The sequence below is a fragment of the Citrus sinensis genome, chromosome 1 (assembly GCF_022201045.2).
Source record: "Citrus sinensis cultivar Valencia sweet orange chromosome 1, DVS_A1.0, whole genome shotgun sequence".
NCBI lineage: Eukaryota > Viridiplantae > Streptophyta > Magnoliopsida > Sapindales > Rutaceae > Citrus > Citrus sinensis.
The window spans coordinates 1945299-1965008 of record NC_068556.1 but is presented as its reverse complement, the minus strand read 5'-3'; the positions used below and the strand labels follow the sequence as shown (position 1 = coordinate 1965008).

General features: G+C 35.9%; 5 protein-coding genes across 12 annotated transcripts in view; 2 read left to right on the top strand and 3 right to left on the bottom strand.

The window, feature by feature from the left end:
- Positions 1–19710, bottom strand: part of LOC102616217 (uncharacterized) — a 75561-nt gene that overhangs the window by 21476 nt on the left and 34375 nt on the right. The gene's annotated exons all lie outside the window — the stretch shown is intronic.
- Positions 1–19710, bottom strand: part of LOC102615924 (EG45-like domain containing protein) — a 68864-nt gene that overhangs the window by 26313 nt on the left and 22841 nt on the right. The window lies entirely within an intron of this gene.
- Positions 29–7445, top strand: LOC102614848 (cellulose synthase A catalytic subunit 1 [UDP-forming]). The gene is made up of 14 exons (XM_006483275.4): positions 29–295; positions 1378–1573; positions 1672–1853; positions 2392–2512; positions 2617–2803; positions 3041–3307; positions 3435–3780; positions 3981–4118; positions 4234–4359; positions 4500–4712; positions 4823–5087; positions 5427–5623; positions 5727–6077; positions 6465–7445. Exons 1-14 carry the CDS (start codon positions 215–217, stop codon positions 7050–7052), a joined length of 3258 nt encoding a protein of 1085 aa, XP_006483338.1. The 5' UTR covers positions 29–214; the 3' UTR covers positions 7053–7445.
- On the top strand, positions 9044–13861 carry LOC102615339 (hypothetical protein). 2 transcript variants are annotated; one of them, XM_052443093.1, is made up of 5 exons: positions 9044–9386; positions 9785–9833; positions 10383–10445; positions 10528–10592; positions 13705–13861. In XM_052443093.1, the coding sequence occupies exons 1-5, from the start codon at positions 9261–9263 to the stop codon at positions 13795–13797; spliced, it is 396 nt and encodes a 131-aa protein (XP_052299053.1). In that variant the 5' UTR covers positions 9044–9260; the 3' UTR covers positions 13798–13861. The 2 variants fall into 2 exon arrangements, with proteins under 2 accessions (XP_052299053.1, XP_006483339.1); XM_006483276.4 differs by lacking the exon at positions 13705–13861 and adding an exon at positions 11249–11534 and having other exon boundaries at positions 9055–9386.
- On the bottom strand, positions 15392–19254 carry LOC102615623 (adenine nucleotide transporter BT1, chloroplastic/mitochondrial). Its single transcript, XM_006483277.4, has 3 exons — positions 18005–19254; positions 16211–16372; positions 15392–16123 (listed from the first exon to the last, which is right to left on the bottom strand). The coding sequence occupies exons 1-3, from the start codon at positions 18581–18583 to the stop codon at positions 15650–15652; spliced, it is 1215 nt and encodes a 404-aa protein (XP_006483340.2). The 5' UTR covers positions 18584–19254; the 3' UTR covers positions 15392–15649.

Here is a 19710-nt window from a genome sequence, read left to right as displayed (position 1 = left end):
AAAACGATAAAAAAAGACAGACATAGAGCAAAGCACTAGATAGCTAGCTGTAATGAGTGTAGACAGAGAGATGGCGTATTGAATGGGCGAAGAATTCACTCTGATATCTTCTTCTACTTGCCCACATTTTATTTCATCTGCTTCCCCATTAACACGGCTTCACCGATCTGTTTCACAAAACACTGAAAACAAAATCATTTTGAGGATTTGAAAGATGGAAGCAAATGCTGGCATGGTCGCCGGCTCTCACCGCAGGAACGAGTTGGTCCGAATTCGACACGATTCCGATAGTGGGGTTTGTGTTTATATTTGACCCTTTTCGTTTCAAGCCTCAAAGTTTATTTTTATTTATGTATGGGTGGGATGAGGATCTGAGTGGTGAATTTTTTGAAAGTGACTTGAATAACTGATTTCTAGGCTTTAGTTTTGAAAGTGATTGCTTTGCATGTTATGCGGATGATTAGATCTGAGTGTTGGTTGTGTGAAAGGTGAGTTATCAGCTTACGGGTTTTACTTTTAGGTAGATTAAAGAAATGGGTGGTTGTTCTGATCTGATCTGGACGTTTCAGTGTGAAAAAAAAAGACAAATTTTTGAATGCATTTTGGTGTTTAGAGAGAGTGTTATGTGTGAGATTGAGTTTCTGTACAGATTTGTTGGAATTTACGTCTGTGTTGGCTGTGATCTTGAATTTTTGATTGTCCGTTTGTGTTTCTTTGAATTTTGGAAAAGTATTTATGCGAGCTGTGATCTGATAGGTGGATTTTAGGATATTTAGTCCACATGCTGATTGCTTGATGGTAATTTTGGGTTGGCAGTATAAATTGAGACCATCATGGTTGATAGTTTATCTCTGTTGGATTTACTGGTTCTGATCATTTTAGATGTTTAGAACTTTCAAAAACTAAATGTAACTCTGACATTTGGATTTGATTTCTCTTTTATCTCTCTTTCACTCACTCATTTGATATGCAATGTATCTTGAGGTCCTTGCCATTTTTTATTGGCTTTTGTATTGAAGGACATTATGATTGCACACTATATACATCATATGTTTGATTGAAACTCTGCTTTAGAGTTTTGACAAGAATTTCCTAGAATATCTAGTCGTAGAAAAGGTTTCCGTGCCTATTACCTTGAGCCGCCTTTATCAGGAGTTAGAAAGAGTTATGTGAGTTGCAAGAAGTAATTTAATTTCCTTTTCTGAGATCTCAATTACTGATGCATGTATTTTTTGAATTCACTTATACAGTTGAATATGCTATTAACACCATTAGCTGTTAGTTATTCGGCATAGAATTTGAGTGCAATGAGATTGCATCATGGATTCGTTTTCCCTTTTTGGAAATCTAACAGTGCATTGTCAATGGATAATGCAGCCCAAACCTCTGAAGAATCTGAATGGCCAAACATGCCAGATCTGTGGCGATAATGTAGGACTGACAGCCATGGGTGATATCTTTGTTGCCTGCAATGAGTGTGCCTTCCCTGTTTGCAGGCCTTGTTATGAGTATGAGCGAAAAGATGGAACTCAGTCTTGCCCCCAGTGCAAGACTAGATATAAAAGGCACAAAGGTTTGGTTTCTGTTTGAATTTCTTTTGTTTCTGACTTCATAAATTTGCTCTGCAGTTCTTTTGTTAAGAATGAAGTTACAGAGATCTACATGTTTTAGGGAGCCCACGAGTTGAGGGAGATGATGAAGAAGACGACATTGATGATCTGGAGAATGAGTTCAATTATGCCCAAGGCAATAGCAAAGCAAGACGCCAGTGGCAGGGTGAAGATCTGGAGCTTTCTGCTTCTTCTAGGCATGAATCTCAACAACCGATTCCGCTTCTCACCAATGGCCAGTCGGTAAGCATATTAATCATTACCTGGCCCTTTACATTTTGTTTTTTCACCATGATTACTGAATTTGCTGTATGAGCTTCTGGTTCTTTCAGGGGAAAAAAACCACTTGTCTAGTTGAGTATACCTAAGTAATTTGAAGCTTCCTTTGACATCTGTGCAATATCTTCTTTTGCAAACTATCGTGAGAGACCTGGAATTCTATTTGAAAAATTGTTCTTTCAGTTGCTTTGCAGAATATAAATATGAGTAACATGAGATTTCATGTGTCAACGGTCAAGGTAAAATTGATTGTATGCTACAATTTCGATTGAAAAAGATGTGCCGTGAGAAGGGAAATGAAAACAGAAGGAACATCTATTGAGTTAGAACATTGAAAGACTGTATGACTTATCAAGTTTAGATCTTGCTAGGTTAACAATCTACAACACATTTACATGATGCATTTCTTATTAGATTTTTCTTTCTATGCCCTGTGGAGTAATTATGTATCTAGGTATATCTTGTGCAACTTTCAGCTTATTGATAATCCTGATATTTTCAGGTTTCCGGTGAAATTCCGTGTGCTACTCCTGACACCCAATCTGTGCGAACTACTTCAGGTCCTCTGGGCCCTTCTGAGAGGAATGTTCACTCTTCTCCATACACTGATCCAAGGCAGCCAGGTATTCAAATAGCTCGAATTTGTTCATTCAAAAATCCTAAACGAAGCTAATAAGAAATGTGGCCTTTGTGAATTGTTAGTTGATCACGTGATTTATGTATACAGTTCCAGTGAGAATTGTGGACCCTTCAAAGGACTTGAATTCTTATGGCCTTGGAAATGTTGACTGGAAAGAAAGGGTTGAAGGCTGGAAGCTCAAACAGGAGAAAAATATGATGCAGGTGACTGGTAAATACAGTGAAGGAAAGGGAGACATAGAAGGCACTGGTTCAAATGGGGAAGAACTCCAAATGTAAGCATCTTTGGAATTCTGCTAGGATTTTTGTTCAACTTTGAAGGTTAAATTTGGATCACCAGTTTAACCCATGTTTATTACGCACAAGAAGGAAGTTGTCGCATTGTGTTATAATTTTGAAATGCATTTGGTCTTGCTCTAACTTTTAAGTGTTCAAATTTTTCTATCTTGTGCACTCAATTGAGTTTTGTGCCCTTTTAATTTTCAGTTATGCTTATAGTTTTGGTATTACAGGGCTGATGATGCTCGACAACCCTTGAGCCGTGTGGTGCCGATACCTTCATCTCACTTGACCCCTTACCGGGTTGTGATCATTCTCCGTCTTATTATTTTGGGCTTCTTCCTACAGTATCGTGTGACTCATCCAGTGAAAGATGCATACCCACTGTGGCTAACATCTGTTATTTGTGAGATTTGGTTTGCCTTATCCTGGCTTCTGGATCAGTTCCCAAAATGGTATCCTGTCAATCGTGAGACCTATTTAGACCGGCTTGCATTAAGGTCAGTTTGATTTACTAATTTTCTGTGTCAATTGGTTTAATAGGGGGTTTGAATGCTTGGCCCTTGAGCTATGTGGTGCAAAAATCTTCATTTTACTTGACACCTTTTCATATTTTTATTTTTGCAGATATGATCGGGAAGGCGAGCCGTCACAGTTGGCTCCTGTAGATATTTTTGTTAGTACTGTGGATCCCCTGAAGGAGCCTCCTCTTGTTACAGCAAACACTGTCTTATCTATACTTGCTGTGGATTACCCTGTCGACAAAGTATCTTGCTATGTATCAGATGATGGTTCAGCAATGTTAACCTTTGAAGCCCTCTCTGAAACTGCAGAATTTGCTAGGAAGTGGGTGCCCTTTTGCAAGAAGCACAACATAGAGCCTAGAGCCCCTGAATTTTATTTTGCCCAGAAGATTGACTACTTGAAGGATAAAATACAGCCTTCTTTTGTGAAAGAGCGTCGGGCAATGAAGGTGAGTTTTGAGAAGTGTAGTGGCAATTGAGATGTGCATGTTGCAATATTCACAGAGAATAGCGAAACTAAATAGTCATTTAGGGTGTTCAAATGTAAAGATCACTTAACTGTCTTTCTCTGTATATGGCTTGAGTGGATTCAGCACTATTTTCCCTTGTTCTTAAAAAATAAATCATGTGGCTATTTTCATCTTTGCAGAGAGAATATGAGGAGTTCAAGGTGCGTATCAATGCCCTTGTTGCCAAGGCACAAAAGATGCCTGAAGAAGGTTGGACAATGCAGGATGGCACGCCCTGGCCAGGGAATAATCCTAGGGATCATCCTGGAATGATCCAGGTATTGAGAATTTTCCTACTGTGCTGAATTACACTGTTGTGTTCCATTTTTTTTTAATTCCTTTATGCAGTAACTTCCATCTTAAATTTAATTTTCTTGCTCTGTGGAAGAGCAGGTGTTCTTAGGCCGCAGTGGAGGGCTTGACACTGATGGAAATGAGTTACCTAGACTTGTTTATGTCTCTCGAGAGAAGCGTCCTGGTTTCCAACATCACAAAAAAGCTGGGGCTATGAATGCATTGGTTTGTCGTCATCAAACTTTATTTTATTTCATTATGTATTTTCCTAAAACTGAGTAGCAGAGTTGGTGATTTTTACCCATGTTGTAGCATATAGTTTATCAAGTTTACTAAGTAAGGTTACCTTGTAATATATTATGCAGATTCGTGTTTCAGCTGTCCTTACAAATGGTGCATATCTGTTGAATGTTGATTGTGATCATTACTTCAATAACAGCAAAGCTCTTAAAGAAGCCATGTGTTTCATGATGGATCCTGCCTATGGAAAGAAGACTTGCTATGTGCAGTTCCCACAACGTTTTGATGGTATTGACTTGCATGATCGATATGCCAATCGTAATATTGTTTTCTTTGATGTAAGTCCGATTTTTTATCTCTCATCATTCTGCATGTATGCATATATTTTTCTTAATGTTATGATTGTTGAGCTTAGGCTTATTAAACGTACCCATGTTGAAATTTTCAGATCAACTTGAAAGGGCTGGATGGCATTCAGGGTCCAGTCTATGTGGGAACTGGTTGTTGTTTCAACAGGCAAGCTCTGTATGGGTATGATCCAGTTTTAACTGAGGAAGATTTGGAACCAAACATTATTGTGAAGGGTTGTTGTGGTCCAAGAAAGAAGGGTAAGGGTTCTAACAAGAAATACATTGACAAGAAGAGGGCAATGAAAAGAACTGAATCTACCGTTCCCATTTTCAATATGGAAGACATTGAGGAGGGCGTTGAAGGTTGGTTCTATGAGCGATTATGTTTGATGGAATCTTTCTTTTAAATAAATGCATAGAGAACTTTCATTGAGTTTTAGTTAAAGTTTTGATATGCCAATAACACTGACTTGATGGTTAGTGTGGTTGAGCGGTAAGGTTTGACAGTTGTTTCAATTTATAATGGGCAAAGATTTTCATTTCTTTCCCCAAATGATATCTTCTTTGAAGTGACAATTTTTAGCATAACATGTGAAAATCTCTAGATTTGGTATCTTTTACCTTTGATTTGGACTAAAATTGGTAATGAACTCAGATTATATGTTGCTATGTAATGTTAACTGAATTCCTTGTGTTATGCAGGATATGATGACGAGAGATCACTGCTGATGTCGCAGAAGAGTTTAGAGAAGCGTTTTGGTCAATCCCCAGTTTTCATTGCAGCTACCTTCATGGAACAGGGAGGCATTCCACCGACAACTAATCCTGCAAGTCTTCTAAAGGAAGCAATCCATGTTATTAGTTGTGGTTATGAGGACAAGACTGAATGGGGCAAAGAGGTCAGTAGTTGTAGTCTCGTGGTGTCTGACTGGACGTATTTAACTAGTATTTTTATATTATTTTTATGTTGACTGATTGGCCGTTACTCTTTTCTACCACCAGATTGGATGGATCTATGGTTCTGTGACTGAAGATATCCTGACTGGGTTCAAGATGCATGCTCGTGGTTGGATATCAATCTATTGCATGCCACCACGCCCAGCATTTAAGGGGTCTGCTCCCATAAATCTTTCTGATCGTTTGAACCAGGTTCTTCGATGGGCCTTGGGGTCAATTGAGATTTTGCTGAGCAGGCATTGCCCTATATGGTATGGCTACAATGGGAGATTGAAGCTTTTGGAGAGACTGGCGTACATTAACACTATTGTCTACCCACTGACCTCCATCCCACTAATTGCTTACTGCACGCTTCCTGCTTTTTGCCTTCTTACTAATAAATTCATCATTCCAGAGGTAAGAGATAGCACTTAATCTCAAAACAACTCATCTATGATTTTTTGCGAGTAAATGCCCAGACAAATTTGGTCAGTGGTTAGTAGCCAATGGGAAAGTTTGGCTGTTTGTCTGTAATTTAGAATGTCAAGGACTAAATTGTTTCAGACATCACTTGAACTAAAACTCCACTGATAAAGTATTCTACATCTTGAGATATATGACAAACATGTTCTACCAATCCAAAAATTTTGCCGTGGGTGTCAATTTTTTATCTCAAAGTTGTTAGAAATGCTTTAGCTGTCTTTTTTTTTTTTTTTTCTTCATATTAAGTGTTGTTCTTCCAGTGTTCTATTACACATCACTGACTCCAATAAATTTGTTGCAATGTTTTTTTTTTTGGGGCAGATAAGCAACTTTGCTAGCATGTGGTTTATTCTACTTTTCATTTCCATTTTTGCTACTGGAATACTGGAGATTAGATGGAGTGGGGTTGGTATTGAGGACTGGTGGAGGAATGAACAGTTCTGGGTCATTGGTGGAACATCGGCACATCTATTTGCTGTTTTCCAAGGTCTCTTGAAAGTGCTTGCTGGGATTGATACCAACTTTACTGTCACTTCAAAGGCTTCTGATGATGATGGAGATTTTGCAGAGCTTTATGTATTCAAATGGACATCTCTTCTCATCCCTCCAACTACAGTCCTGATTGTGAACTTGGTGGGTATTGTAGCTGGTGTATCATGGGCCATAAACAGTGGTTACCAATCATGGGGTCCACTCTTTGGCAAGCTATTCTTTGCCATATGGGTCATTGCCCATCTGTATCCTTTCCTGAAGGGTCTGTTGGGTCGTCAAAACCGCACACCAACAATTGTCATTGTGTGGTCTATCCTACTTGCTTCCATTTTCTCCTTGCTGTGGGTGCGTGTTGATCCCTTTACCTCTGATGACACCAAAGCCAATTCAAACGGTCAATGTGGCATCAATTGCTAGTGCATGTTGGATGATTATTTGTGGCTTCAAATGCCATTCTTCCTTCAAGCTCTCATCAGTGTATATGAGAAGAAATTATGTCATTGGGAAATGATCGTAAGTTAATTTACTTCTCGTCGGTCTGGAGAAAGGAGTTTGATGATATGGGATCTTTTCATTTGTCGTGGAGCCTACTAAGGAGGACTTGAGGCTTTAGTAAAACCCTTTTTGTATCTTATTTAATATTTATTCTTATATCGTTTTGTAACTTCCGTACAGATGCTAGATGTTGGTCCCTACTTGTTTAGTTGTGTTGGACCTAAGTTGTGAAGCTCCATTTTCTCAAGTTCAGAGCGCTAAGAAACAATGTAATCCTCTGTTTGTGAAAAAAAAAAATGTTACATTCTGCTGTTATGAGATGGTATTATGGTCAAATCATCTCCTGCAATCATTTTATTGTTCTTTAAAGAAGTAATAAGGAAATTTAATTGTGCTGGGCTTAAGTCTTAAAATTCCTCTATCAGACTACCACTCGTATAAATATCAACTCTCTTAAATCAACCATGACATAATTTTGTCATCCATTACATCCACTCTAATAGTGCAGTCTAATGTGTGCAAAAAGATATTGACATTTTTCTTTAGCTAATGGTAACTTGGAAAATAAATAAATAAATAAAAAGGCTTTTGTTAAAAAGATTCGGGGATTTAAGTCGAAGATCATGAGGTCAAAATGTGAAAACTTTTGAATAAGCCTTTTGACACCCCTCAAAATTCCTCATAAAACTCTCTTTTTAATTCAAATTATCTAAATAACCGAAAATAAATTGATCTATTTCATATTTTGAGTGAGAATTCATTTATGAGTGAGGATACTTGAAACTTCTGATTTCCTCTCTACACTCTCTTTCAAATTAAAAATTTTATTATCTAAATAATTTTTTTTTTTGAAAGTTGCCTAAGTAACTCTTTCCTCTCTTTCTCTTTTCAGTTTCACAAATTCTGATTAATTCATTTATATATATTTTTTTCACTACAAATGATATCATTAACTAAGAGGAACAAAATCTACCGTTTAAAAATGAACATTAATAAATTTTTATCAGGAATGAAAGTTATTGAATATCAAGAAATTAATTTTTACTAAATACTAAAATTTTTTCTCAATATATCTTCCAAACTGTTGGGGTCGTTGCGTGGCCTCAAAGAATTGTTCCCCCGGTGTGAAACCAGTTGGTTCCGTAGTTTTAGAATTCTGCTGATCCCAAGTACTCCATCTCCATCATTGCATATGAAAATATAGAAAGTAAAGAAGAAGGGAAAAAAAAAAAGAATGAATATCAAGATAAAAAAATGCTAAAAATGAATTAAAAAAAGATTGAAATTGAGTACTTAATTGGCAGAATGCAAGAGTAGGGAAATAATATGTAATTGTAAGATGGAGAGAGAAAATGATTAGTGATGGGTAATTTTGAGATTTTTTAATAATAATATATTTTTTAAAATAGGTGTAGAGAGGAATTTGATGGTTCAAATAGCCGCACCCTTCAATTATATACTTAAATAAATTGCTCTTTTGACAAACTTTTTACAATCTCATTTTTATTATTTGTATTTATATTTTAAGTTGTAATTAAAAATATGTTTTTGATAAAATTATAAGAGTTTAAAGTTATAAAGATAGAAATTATATAATAAAAAAATAATTTAACATTTATATGTATTATATTAATGAAAACTTAAAAGAACTATTTTTTGTTCAGTGAAAAATTTTGGAAGATGGTTAATTTTAATGGAATATGGGTTGTTCACAAATTAAACCAGGGGTATTGTAGGAATACAATTTAAAGGGGCGCGATAAGAATGTAGAGGGGTGTTAAACGTTCTACGCAAACTTTGACAATGAAGCCCAAAATAGACAGAAAACCCATTAAGAAAAGATTGGGTTTACGAGTCATTACATTATTTATAAAACGACGTCGAGTTTGTGTTCAAAAGGCGCACCACCCATCCATCAAAAACCCCAAATATAAAATGCAGAGCTCGTGAAGGGTTTTGGAGCTAGGTAAAGCTTTTGTTCTTCCAACTCTAATATAATTTTTTTGTTATCTTGTGCTTCTTTCTTTCTAGACGCTTAAAACACAGAGAGAGAGAGAGAGAGAGAGAGAGAATTTTCGAATTAGGGTTTTTCTCTCTCTAGAAAAGCAGCAGATTCAATAACAAATAGCAATGGAGGTGATTACAGAGGGAGTGAACAACATAAACATCTCGGACGCATCTGCAGCCAGCAAGAAGAACCGAATTCAAGTCTCCAATACCAAGAAACCCCTCTTCTTTTATGTCAATCTCGCCAAGGTAACTGATGCTAGTTGCTCTTTCTTTTTGGTTTCTGAATAATAAATGAAGCAGCTGTCCAATATATCCTTTTCACGGTTATAGTGGGTAACTAAACATCTGTTAGGGGACTAGGTTTTTTGTGCGCCACGTGCGGATGATTGCATTTTGTGTGCCGTGAACTTTGTTCTCTGTATATTTTTGCTTATTGAGAAAATTAAATGAAATGTAAGAGTTTGAACGTTTTGGATTTTGTTGTATTTTAGTGCGGCTCTCTGCATTTAGAAGATTGAAACAACTGCGTCCGCTTACTCAATGAAAGTAGTTGTTTTAAAATGATGAAAACTTGATTTGGTAAATGTTTTAGTTTTCTTTTGGTTATGTTTGATGATTTAGTTGCTGCTTATTTGTCTTTGCAGAGGTACATGCAGCAACATAATGAGGTGGAATTATCTGCTCTTGGAATGGGTATCTTTTTTAGCCTCTTTGTTCTTCTCTTGGTTTCTTTCAATGTGCTACCTATTTGATTGTACGCTGTTAGAATAGTTGCACAGAAACAAACTTAAATGAAAACAAAAAATCAACAGACAAGCACAAAATTGATCATCGTGAGCAAAAATATGCAAGCCAACACAACCCTTAACCCTCTACACTCTACAAAATAAAAAGGAACCTCAAATAGATGTTTTTATCTTCCCAGTTATAATTGTTACTTCCTGTCTATTACTATAGTCGTTGCTATTTGCACTTGATTGTGCATATATGTCTCATAGTGATCAGTTTCGAGCCAACTCTGGGTTGTCTTTTGATTTTTTGTTCTCGTTTTAAGTTTATTTCAGTGACTTTCTGTCTATTATAATGGTTATAGAGCCAAGAGCTTGTAACGGCTGTAATAGTCTGACACTGAAATTATGCAAAAGTGCTGATAATTCTAATATTTTGTATAGTTTGGTGTTGTGCTGTATGTTTTTATTTGCTTTAGTTCCTAAAGTATTGACATTTAGCTCACATCCGCAGCTATTGCAACTGTTGTCACTATTGCTGAGATCTTGAAGAACAATGGACTAGCTGTTGAGAAGAGTGAGAATCTGAGACTTATGGTATCCTTTTGCTTTGAAGTTTTAGAATGAGCGCTCATTATTATTGTATACAATTTGTACAGAGATCACGACTTCTACTGTTGATATTAGGGAGGAAACAGGGGGACGACCTGTTCAAAAAGCTAAGGTAAATACTCTGAATATCATTCATTACAAGATTAGATCTAATTATGATGTTGAAATACATGTATGTGGCTTCCGCTAGTATATTCTGGCCTGATAAGATTTTATGCATACTGTACAACCCCAGTGTGACCTCTTCCAAAATAAAGGAAGTTAAGGTATCATTAGCATTTGATTGGTAAATGGGGTGCATGCTCGTTTAGGTAAAAAATTTATCCAGTTATTTTGACGTTCGTGACATTTGCTCTATTCATAAAGTTGTCTTATATAGTCTTTGGGAATAGCCTGAATCATGGTTAGATTTTGGTCTGTTGCTCAATCAACTGTTGTCTCCCCTAGAGTTGGCTTTTACTCTTGCAGTCAAAATAATTAGACGGTCCAATTTGGCTTTTTGGCCTTTGTAGTTAGTGTAGATTCATTGTTGGGTTAACCCGTGTGAGGCATACATGTAACCGCACCTGAAAATGCTAATTGCATTAAAGCCGGCAACTCAGCTTGAGCTTATAGTGGAGCCTTAGGCTGGATCTGGTTTTTTTTCTACAATTTAAGTATTCATTTTGGTATTAGCATTAGCCAATGGAGCTGTCTGTATTTGTCAAAACTTGCTCTACTCCAGTAATCTTATCTCCATTAGTTTTTTTTTGTTTTTGGGGGGGATAGATTGAAATATTGCTGGGGAAGTCAGAGAAGTTTGATGAGTTGATGGCTGCTGCGGAGGAGGAGGCAATCAATAATGAGGAGCAGAGCTGAGCTTTTGAGAGGTTTGCTGGAATTCAGCTTGTTCTTAAGTTAATTGTGGACATCTGTAATGGGTTTTTCATAGATGAACTTTCATTTAGTTTACTACTTACTAGTGGTAGTGATGATAGTTGTTCTAGGGAATTTTTGTAAAATACTGTGCCCGTCATGGCCTCGTTTCTTAATTCAAATTTGTTCTTAAGTTTTATCTTCCCCGTCAATGATGCACCACAACATATCAAGGTGTCCTCCGCACCCTTTCTGTATCCGCGAGTTATCTGTGGATTGGGATGGTAAAAAATTCCGGGCTTAACATGTAGTCTACAATTTTATTATCAGAGTGGAGTTAATGGAGTTATTGGCGTCCTTCTAACATCCTGAAAAAGCCTCGATACTAAATGCACCACTTGGATAATTTTTTGTATGCTTCACTTTTCAAAAATCCCAAACTAATTTCAAAATCACCGTCTTTTTTTTTTTTTTTAAATTCTCTTCTCTTCAACCTTTCTTTGGAAATGTGGCTATGATGTCAACTTTCTCAATCTTATTGCTTCAATGAAGAATAAATGGAAAATGAGACTCTTCCCACAATAAGCACCACAATAAGCACCGAACGGTGCGTTTTGGGTGCAATATAAAAGGACCCATCTCACGTGACACACACATACGCACCACAACCCACGCGCAACAGATCTTCTCACGCGAGACTCACCGTTTCTCCATCTGCTCTCTCTGCTCTCACTGAAATCTATCTCACCGTTTCTCCATCTGCTCATCCTCTCGCTTTCTCTTGCCGTGGGTCTCTCTTTGTTCTCCGTCCTCTTGCTCTCTCTCGCAGTGGGTCTCTGGCCGTGGGTTTCTCCATTTGCTCTCTCTCTCACTCTTCTCTGTCCTCTCTGTTCTCTCGCCGTCGATTCCCCCTCCGTTCTCACCGTCGATTGCATTTCTCGGCTTGCTTCAACTTTACTCTGTGGTGAATGTACCATTATTTGTCAATATAGGTGATGAAATATTGGTGTACACAAGAACTGGGCAATACATGACTCGTGCATAAGGCTAGCTTATGGAGATCTCTTTCATCGGCAAAATGTTTGGTATACTTTTGCTGTAATGGTAGCCTGTTGTATCTTCATTGATGCCAGAAATGTACATGAGCCTGAGATAGTTAAGGGGTTTCAAACCTTGGCTCTATGCAGTAGTTAGTTCCATTTACATACATGTAGAAATATTATTCGATATAATTCTTCTTTATCGAATCGACTTAGTTCAGAACTCAGTTGAGCAAGAGTTTCAATTTATCTGCTAGTGTTACGAATTTCCCTGTAATATAAGCTGAAATTCCAGTAATATCATTACGACTTATCAGTGTAAAAGAATTTCTATAATACGAGAACTAGATAACTCATTTTCCAATCAGATAAACATATCTGTAGAACAAGCTTTTCTTAAGGCTGTGGTTTCCTGAGGCTGTTGGTCTAGCTTTTTAATCAGCGTGTCATATGATGTTCTGCTTGGAATTTTACCATGCTCATACATGAGCAATAAGAGCATGAGACATCGTGAGAGAGAGCCGACGGATTTCACACCGTGAGGGAGAGTCCACGAGTAGAACAGAAAATGGTCTTGGAGAAGCTACTGAGATATCTAGCCTGAGTGAGGAGTGGATTTGGTGTGAATGAGAGGGAGAGTGACGGTATTGTGTGAGATCTACTACGCGTGTATTGTGTTTGTGTGTTCAAACAATAACCTTTTATAGTGCACCCAAAACGCACCGTTTGGTGCTTATTGTGGTGCTTATTGTGGGCTGAATATCGGTGCTGAGAATAAATAGGTTCATTTCTTTTCTGGTTCTTTTTTGGTAAATTATCTTTAAATTTTTACTAATAATGAGAAGACTATACTAATCTTAAAAAAAAAAAAAAAAAGGCTCTTGATTATACTTACTGCTGCTGGTGCCTCATGAGTTTCTTCTTCTTGATTTAAAGTTGTGTTGCACTTCTAATTCCCAATCTTAATCTCTCTCTCTCTTCTCTAATTTTTTAAAAAAATCATAATTAAAAATTCAGGCTTATTAACTAGCAGAAGAAATCAATAAAAAGAAAGAGAAAATATAATTTTTCTTTTGTTAAGATTTCAAACTTCACAAAAAACCAATTTAAGCAAGAGAGAGTTTCTTCAGAGAAGAAGAAGATGGGGTTAGTTTTAGAATTAAATTGAGCTTCAAAATCACTTTGCATTCATTCATTTAATTTTGGGGATGTAGTAAAAAAACAGGTTTTCGAAGGAAATTAGAGGTGCGCGAATAATAGCTCCACTCTTATTATTATTATTATTATTATTTCCTGACCAAAATTTTTGGTAACTTTTGGAGTCAACAGAGACATTTAAAATTGCAACCTTGGGTGCGTTTTATTCACTATTGGACATTTGGACCGAACCGGATTTTACGGATGGAATGGACTGCATTGTAATTTGGATTAAGAGTGCATTTGTTGGTACATTGAATTCTATTAGAGTATATTATATTATTTAATGCAGAATGTTATTACATCAATATTGTATTCTATTAAAAATATCATACAATGTCGTTACATCAATTTTTATTTTCAACTAGTATTATTAATCTTAAAACTAATAAATTCTAGCATTTTTGACCTTTCAATAAGCTATTAATATTGTAATCGAATTCTATAACTATAATCTCTTCTTCTTCTTTTTTTTTTTAATTCTGTTAAATATTTATTTAGAATTTATTTTTTTTAACTATGTTATTTATCACTATTGTGTAAAAAGCTTAAAATTAATGCACAGTTAATCGAAGAGAGAACAAAATTTGCTTGAGTAAATGTGAAAATGCGAAGAAAAGTTTTTGTTTTGCTTTTGAGATGTGATGTAAACCCATATAAACCCGACATCAACATGGGGTTTGTTAATGCCACGTTAGAATTTTGTTTATGCAATGTGGTGAAAGAGCCAAACATAAGATTATAATACTTTAATACAAAAAAAAAATGACTCTAATATTACGTAATGAAGTTTACCAAACACACCCTAATTGCGTTGTGTCGAAATAATATCCCCATATGGCTGTCTAATGTTGACCACAGGTAAGAATGGTTAAAAGGTTCGCGTGAAAATTAAGTTCCTCTACATTAGGGCCAATAACAGTGGGGGGGAAAAAAAAGAAAAAGGAATTCAAGTTGCTTTAACCAAACACCGCCTAGGGATATGCTTAATTTAGAGGGTGGTTTCAAGATAACTAAAAAATAAAAAAATGTTTGTGTTAAATTTTAGGCACTTGTTATTTTACATAATAATGTAAGGTACACAACTGTTCTACAACCGTTCGATAAAAATTTAACGGCTATAAAAACATAAAGTAATAAAATTTATTTTTTCACGACCGTTGAATTTTTATTAAACAATTACAGAATAGTTATATATCTTACATTATTATATAAGATAACAAGCTCATAAATTTTAATGTAGAGTTGTTATGTTTGGTATTGGCTTTTGGAGTATGAATTATGAAACATGTTACACATGGTTTTTTTTTATATTATTATTTATTAATTGTTTTATGTTTAGATTACTATTATTAACAATAAATGTTTCGTCCTCAATTGTTGACTCCCGTTGGTCAACATTGACTGTGGAGGACTCTCTACTTGGTCAGCATTGACCGTCAATATTACAGAATGCCACTGACGACTAAGCCCCCCCTTTTCTGAAAGAACTCGTAAAAACATCACGAGGCGGCGGTATAAACCGTTCGTTCACTTTTGTACCTCCACTTGCTGCCGTCGTTAGTTAGGTCATACCCAAATGTTTAATCTTTATTTTTCTGGCGACCAAATAGTTGCTCCATAATGACCATTGAATAAAACAGAAATAAACATATTGTAATAATAATATAAAAAGCGGTACTGAGATTTTATTAAAAATAAAAATAATTGCCGGCAAGTCAAAATTGCTCACAAATAATTTAGTTTGATATAGACCCCCTTTTTTCCTGCCTTCTTAATGCATGCAATTGCACCCCAAAAAAAAAAACTTTTTGAGTAGTTCTCCTGAAAAATAATCTGTTTCATTCTTTGATTCAAATTAAAACAAAATCATAAGGTACCAACCCCAAAATCATGGCCTTGAACTGAATACTCAGACTTTAAAAAAATTAAAAAATAAAAAAAAAAAAATTCACCATGAAACAGGTGCAAAATTATTTATCCCGCAAGTATAGTAAGTATGGTAGTGTCTTTCAAGCAAAACTAGAACTCAACTTTTTTTGTTTCTTCGGATTAGAACTTCTGTTCTGTGCCTCTTCTACGCCTCCCCGTCTTTCTCTACTAGTATTCGTTTGCATGCTTCGTAGCACATAAATGAAATCCCGGCAGCAGGCACCAACTTCATGCAGCTTGGACCCAACCCTTTGTATAAACCTGGAAGCCCTTCTTTCTCGAGAATGCTAGCCAGTGCATGAAGCACATTCTTGTACACCTGCCTTCCACTCAGAGCACCTACTTGCATTTGCTTGCGAGCTACCTCAAGTGGGAAGGTTGCACTACTTGATATAGCACCAGCCATTGATCCAATTAAAAGGGTCTCGATGTTGCCTATTTTCTCGTGCTTGAATACTTTCCGATAAGTTTTTCGTAATGTGTCGTAAGCAAAGTAATTGGTAGCAGAATACGGAATTACTCCAATTAGACTGGGAGCAAGACCTCTGAAGAGTTCCGCAGGGCCTTCTTGTCGTATGATTTTTACAAATGCATCAACGATACCGTTGTACGCATCTCCCTGCAAAGTTTACAGACCTTCAGCATTTAAGTGATAGGTCCATCTATACTCGAGACAAGAGCTTAAATTTTAATTTAGTTTCAGTACCTGTATAGTTAATCGAGTCTTAACCAACTCAAGAGGATATGTGCACAAAGTTGAGCTAACACCAGCACAGGCACCTGCAATTAGTGAGGCAGGAATGGGGACTTTAGACGGTTCCCCAGGTTTTGCCGACAAGTGCTTGTTGACTGTATCAAAAGCAAAAAGCTGCAGCGAGAGTAACATCCAGATTCAGATGCAGAGTCGAGATCAGATTAAATCTCCAAAAAGTAGTCAAGAATAATGAAGGTCTTAGCACCTAATTTTCTTTTATATATTGATACAAGATTGCAACGAGTACTGGTAGAGATTTTGTATAAGATGGAACTTCCTATGCTCAATGAAATAACACCTTGTATCTCCATGTGAATTACACTACATAAAACTAATACTAATACATGGAATCAATAATCAAGAGTTATGCAATGGAGAGATAGGTTCATCCTATAATCTGCAGACCAGTTAAGGTAGCTCAAGAGAATTCTTCTTGTTTTTCAGTTGAGGTAATACCTCCTGTTTTTTATTTCTTAATACAGTGTAAAACCAACTCTACAGTTGTTTAAGCAAAGAGCTCCAATATACAGTGAGGACCAACCAGATTGAGTTCTGAAACAACATAAAACCAAAAAAAATAAAATAAAATAAAAAGGAAACATAACTCTCAGCACCAACAGGAAAAAAGATTTCAATGAACTACAGAGATCTCTAACCTAATTTTCAAAGAGGAATTCCACTGTCCAGGAAATCATGTTGGAATAGGAATTTAATAAGCCAGATTAGTTTCTACAGGCTCAAGAAATTTGTTCTTCAGTTAAAATGAGGAATGAAAAATGACAATAACACAAGCTATTAATATGATCAACACAACAATATTCAACTGAGCCAAGTCTTAACCCCGTATAACATAAGAGTTAGATTTTGAATGCAGAAAACATGTTCCTCGAGGTAGTTAAAGGTAAATTCTTCAGGGCAACAACTTGAAATAACAGCGATGAAGCGAAGTTAGATGTCTAATCATTTGAGCAGTACACAGTTGTTGCCGTTAATATCCAAAACTTTTAAGCAGATAACTCACCGAAAGAGAATAATTAGAAATGAGAAAGTGAAGACTCTGAAAAGCTTGTAGAAAGTATATATATGATAATGCAAAATATTTCTAATGGATAAACAGAAGTGAGTATATCAATGAAAGCAGATATCAAAGAATCAAACACAATAACTTAAATGAAGCACAAGTAGTTGGTGTACTATCACCAAAATATAATATATTACGATGACAAATATGACAGCTCATTCTTAAAAGGTACCAACAATTTTCACCCACAAAGCAAGTTTGTAATCATGATATCTAAAACTAATCTGTTCACCTATTCATTTTCCTTCCCAATATTACAACCAGAATATGAACAAGCCCTTGATGACAACCATTCAGTTACCCAAGGCAACCAAACTACAAACAAACAAAAGGGATGACAACCATTCAGTTACCCAAGGCAACCAACTAACCAACTACAAAGAAACAAAAGGGATGACAACAGGAAGACATAACCACAAGATGCAATACAGTAAAGAAAATCCCTGTGTTAAGAAATTCATTACACAATAGCTAAGTAAAAATAATCAAGACATGTATTTGCACAATTCCTAAAACATTAATAACTAGTTCAGACTGAAACCACCAATCTAAATAAATGAATTTTTGTATTCATCATCGAACAGACAGCCAATCATCCAGTGCATTGCATCTCTATCAACACAAAAACTATGAATGCAAAACCTTTACCAAAGCAAATTAATTACCTCAATAGCCTTGCTAGGTGCAACTCGAATCACATTAACCAAATTACCCCTAAACAAGCCCTTCCACCCATCAGTCTGCATTATATTCTGAAACACCTCAGCTGTCGAATGTCCACTAGTTCCAACCATCAAATGTGTCCTTATAGTCTCCAGTGGAGCCACAGCTGTCCTTGAAACTGCCCCAGCTATTGCTCCACTAAACAACCGCCGTAGCGATGGATTGGCAATCTTGATTTTCAACTTCAACCCACCCTTCTTCTTCTTCAAAGCCTTCTCACCTTCTGGTAGCTCAACAATGCATGCACTATCCTGTGATGGCACATACTTAACATACAAATCATGGAATGTTGATTTAATGCCGCCGCCACCACCACCGTTGTTGTCAGGTGAATTCGAAGCGTTCGGTGACACACCAAAATTCATTCCCATTTGCCCCACGCTTGCAAATAAGCCACCTGGTTGATATGGATATTGAAAGTTCTCTCCTTGGATAAAGTTACATTGAGAGGCCAAATCACAGATTGAAAAGAAACCATCTCTTTTATCATCAAATAATTGAATTCCCCCTCTTTTACCCATTGAAAATAAAATAATTCGAAAAGATAATAAAAAAAAAAAATCTCCTAAAATAATAAGCTTTTCTACGATTCAGAAAGTACCCAGATTAGATTTTCATGATTATATTGAAAACAAAAATTTGATTTTGAACAAGAGGGTACCTTTAAAAAAAAAAACCCTTTTTTAATAAATGGGTATGCAAGTGATTGTTAAAAAGAAACGGTTACGGACAAAACGAAGCGTTAAAAATCCGATTTTGATAAATGCGTATGAGAGAAAACTGAAAACTAAAGAAGGGTTTGTTAATGGATATGGTAGGGCAAAGAAAATTTGATGAAAAATCCAATAGCAAAAGGCGGGGAAAACAAGAGAAAGATAAAAAGGGGGAAATTTTGAGAGAGAAAGAGAGATGGTTTGGAGGGTTAGGTGAAGCTTGAAAGTCTCTCTCTCTCTCTTTCTCTCCTTCCTATTCTCTCAATCTATGTTTTGGTTTGGTGCTATAGTAAAATATTGAAAAAACTTGAAAGGGGGCTTTGTTTTATGCTTTTTGGCTTTGGTGGCTATTGAGGGAGTTGAGGAGTTAGGTTTTGCAACTGGGTCTGTGCGTGTGTTCTTGCTGTCATGGCCAATGGGAGTGAATTTGAAGACTGTGTTTGTGTTTTGAGTTTGGTTGGTGTGTCCTTTGTTTTTCAAAATGCTATGCGTTATTAATTAATTATATTAAAGAAGTAAATTATATTTTTGTGATATAATCATGTTTTATCTTTGTTTATTTGATAGTATTCAAATTAAAAAATCTGTTTTTTTTTTAATTCATAATAATTAGAGGATTATGTTTTTATAAAAAAAGAAACAAAAATGGTTACACCACTGAAAAAAAAATTGGTTTTCCCTTTTGTTTTTATTATTTTTGTTTTCTTGGTGATGTACATGGAAAGTAATTGAGAGAAAAAAAGACAGGAATCTAGAGGAGGGGTCAAATTCTTTTCCAACCCACGTTATCTTATATTCTCTCGAAAAGTAAAGAGAAATAGAATAAAAATTGACCAACTGAAAAGGAAAATATTTTTTTCTTCAAAAGAAAAAAGGAAAATATTTTAATGAGATATTTTTAATGGGTCTCAGTGCATATTTTGTCATCAAAATTT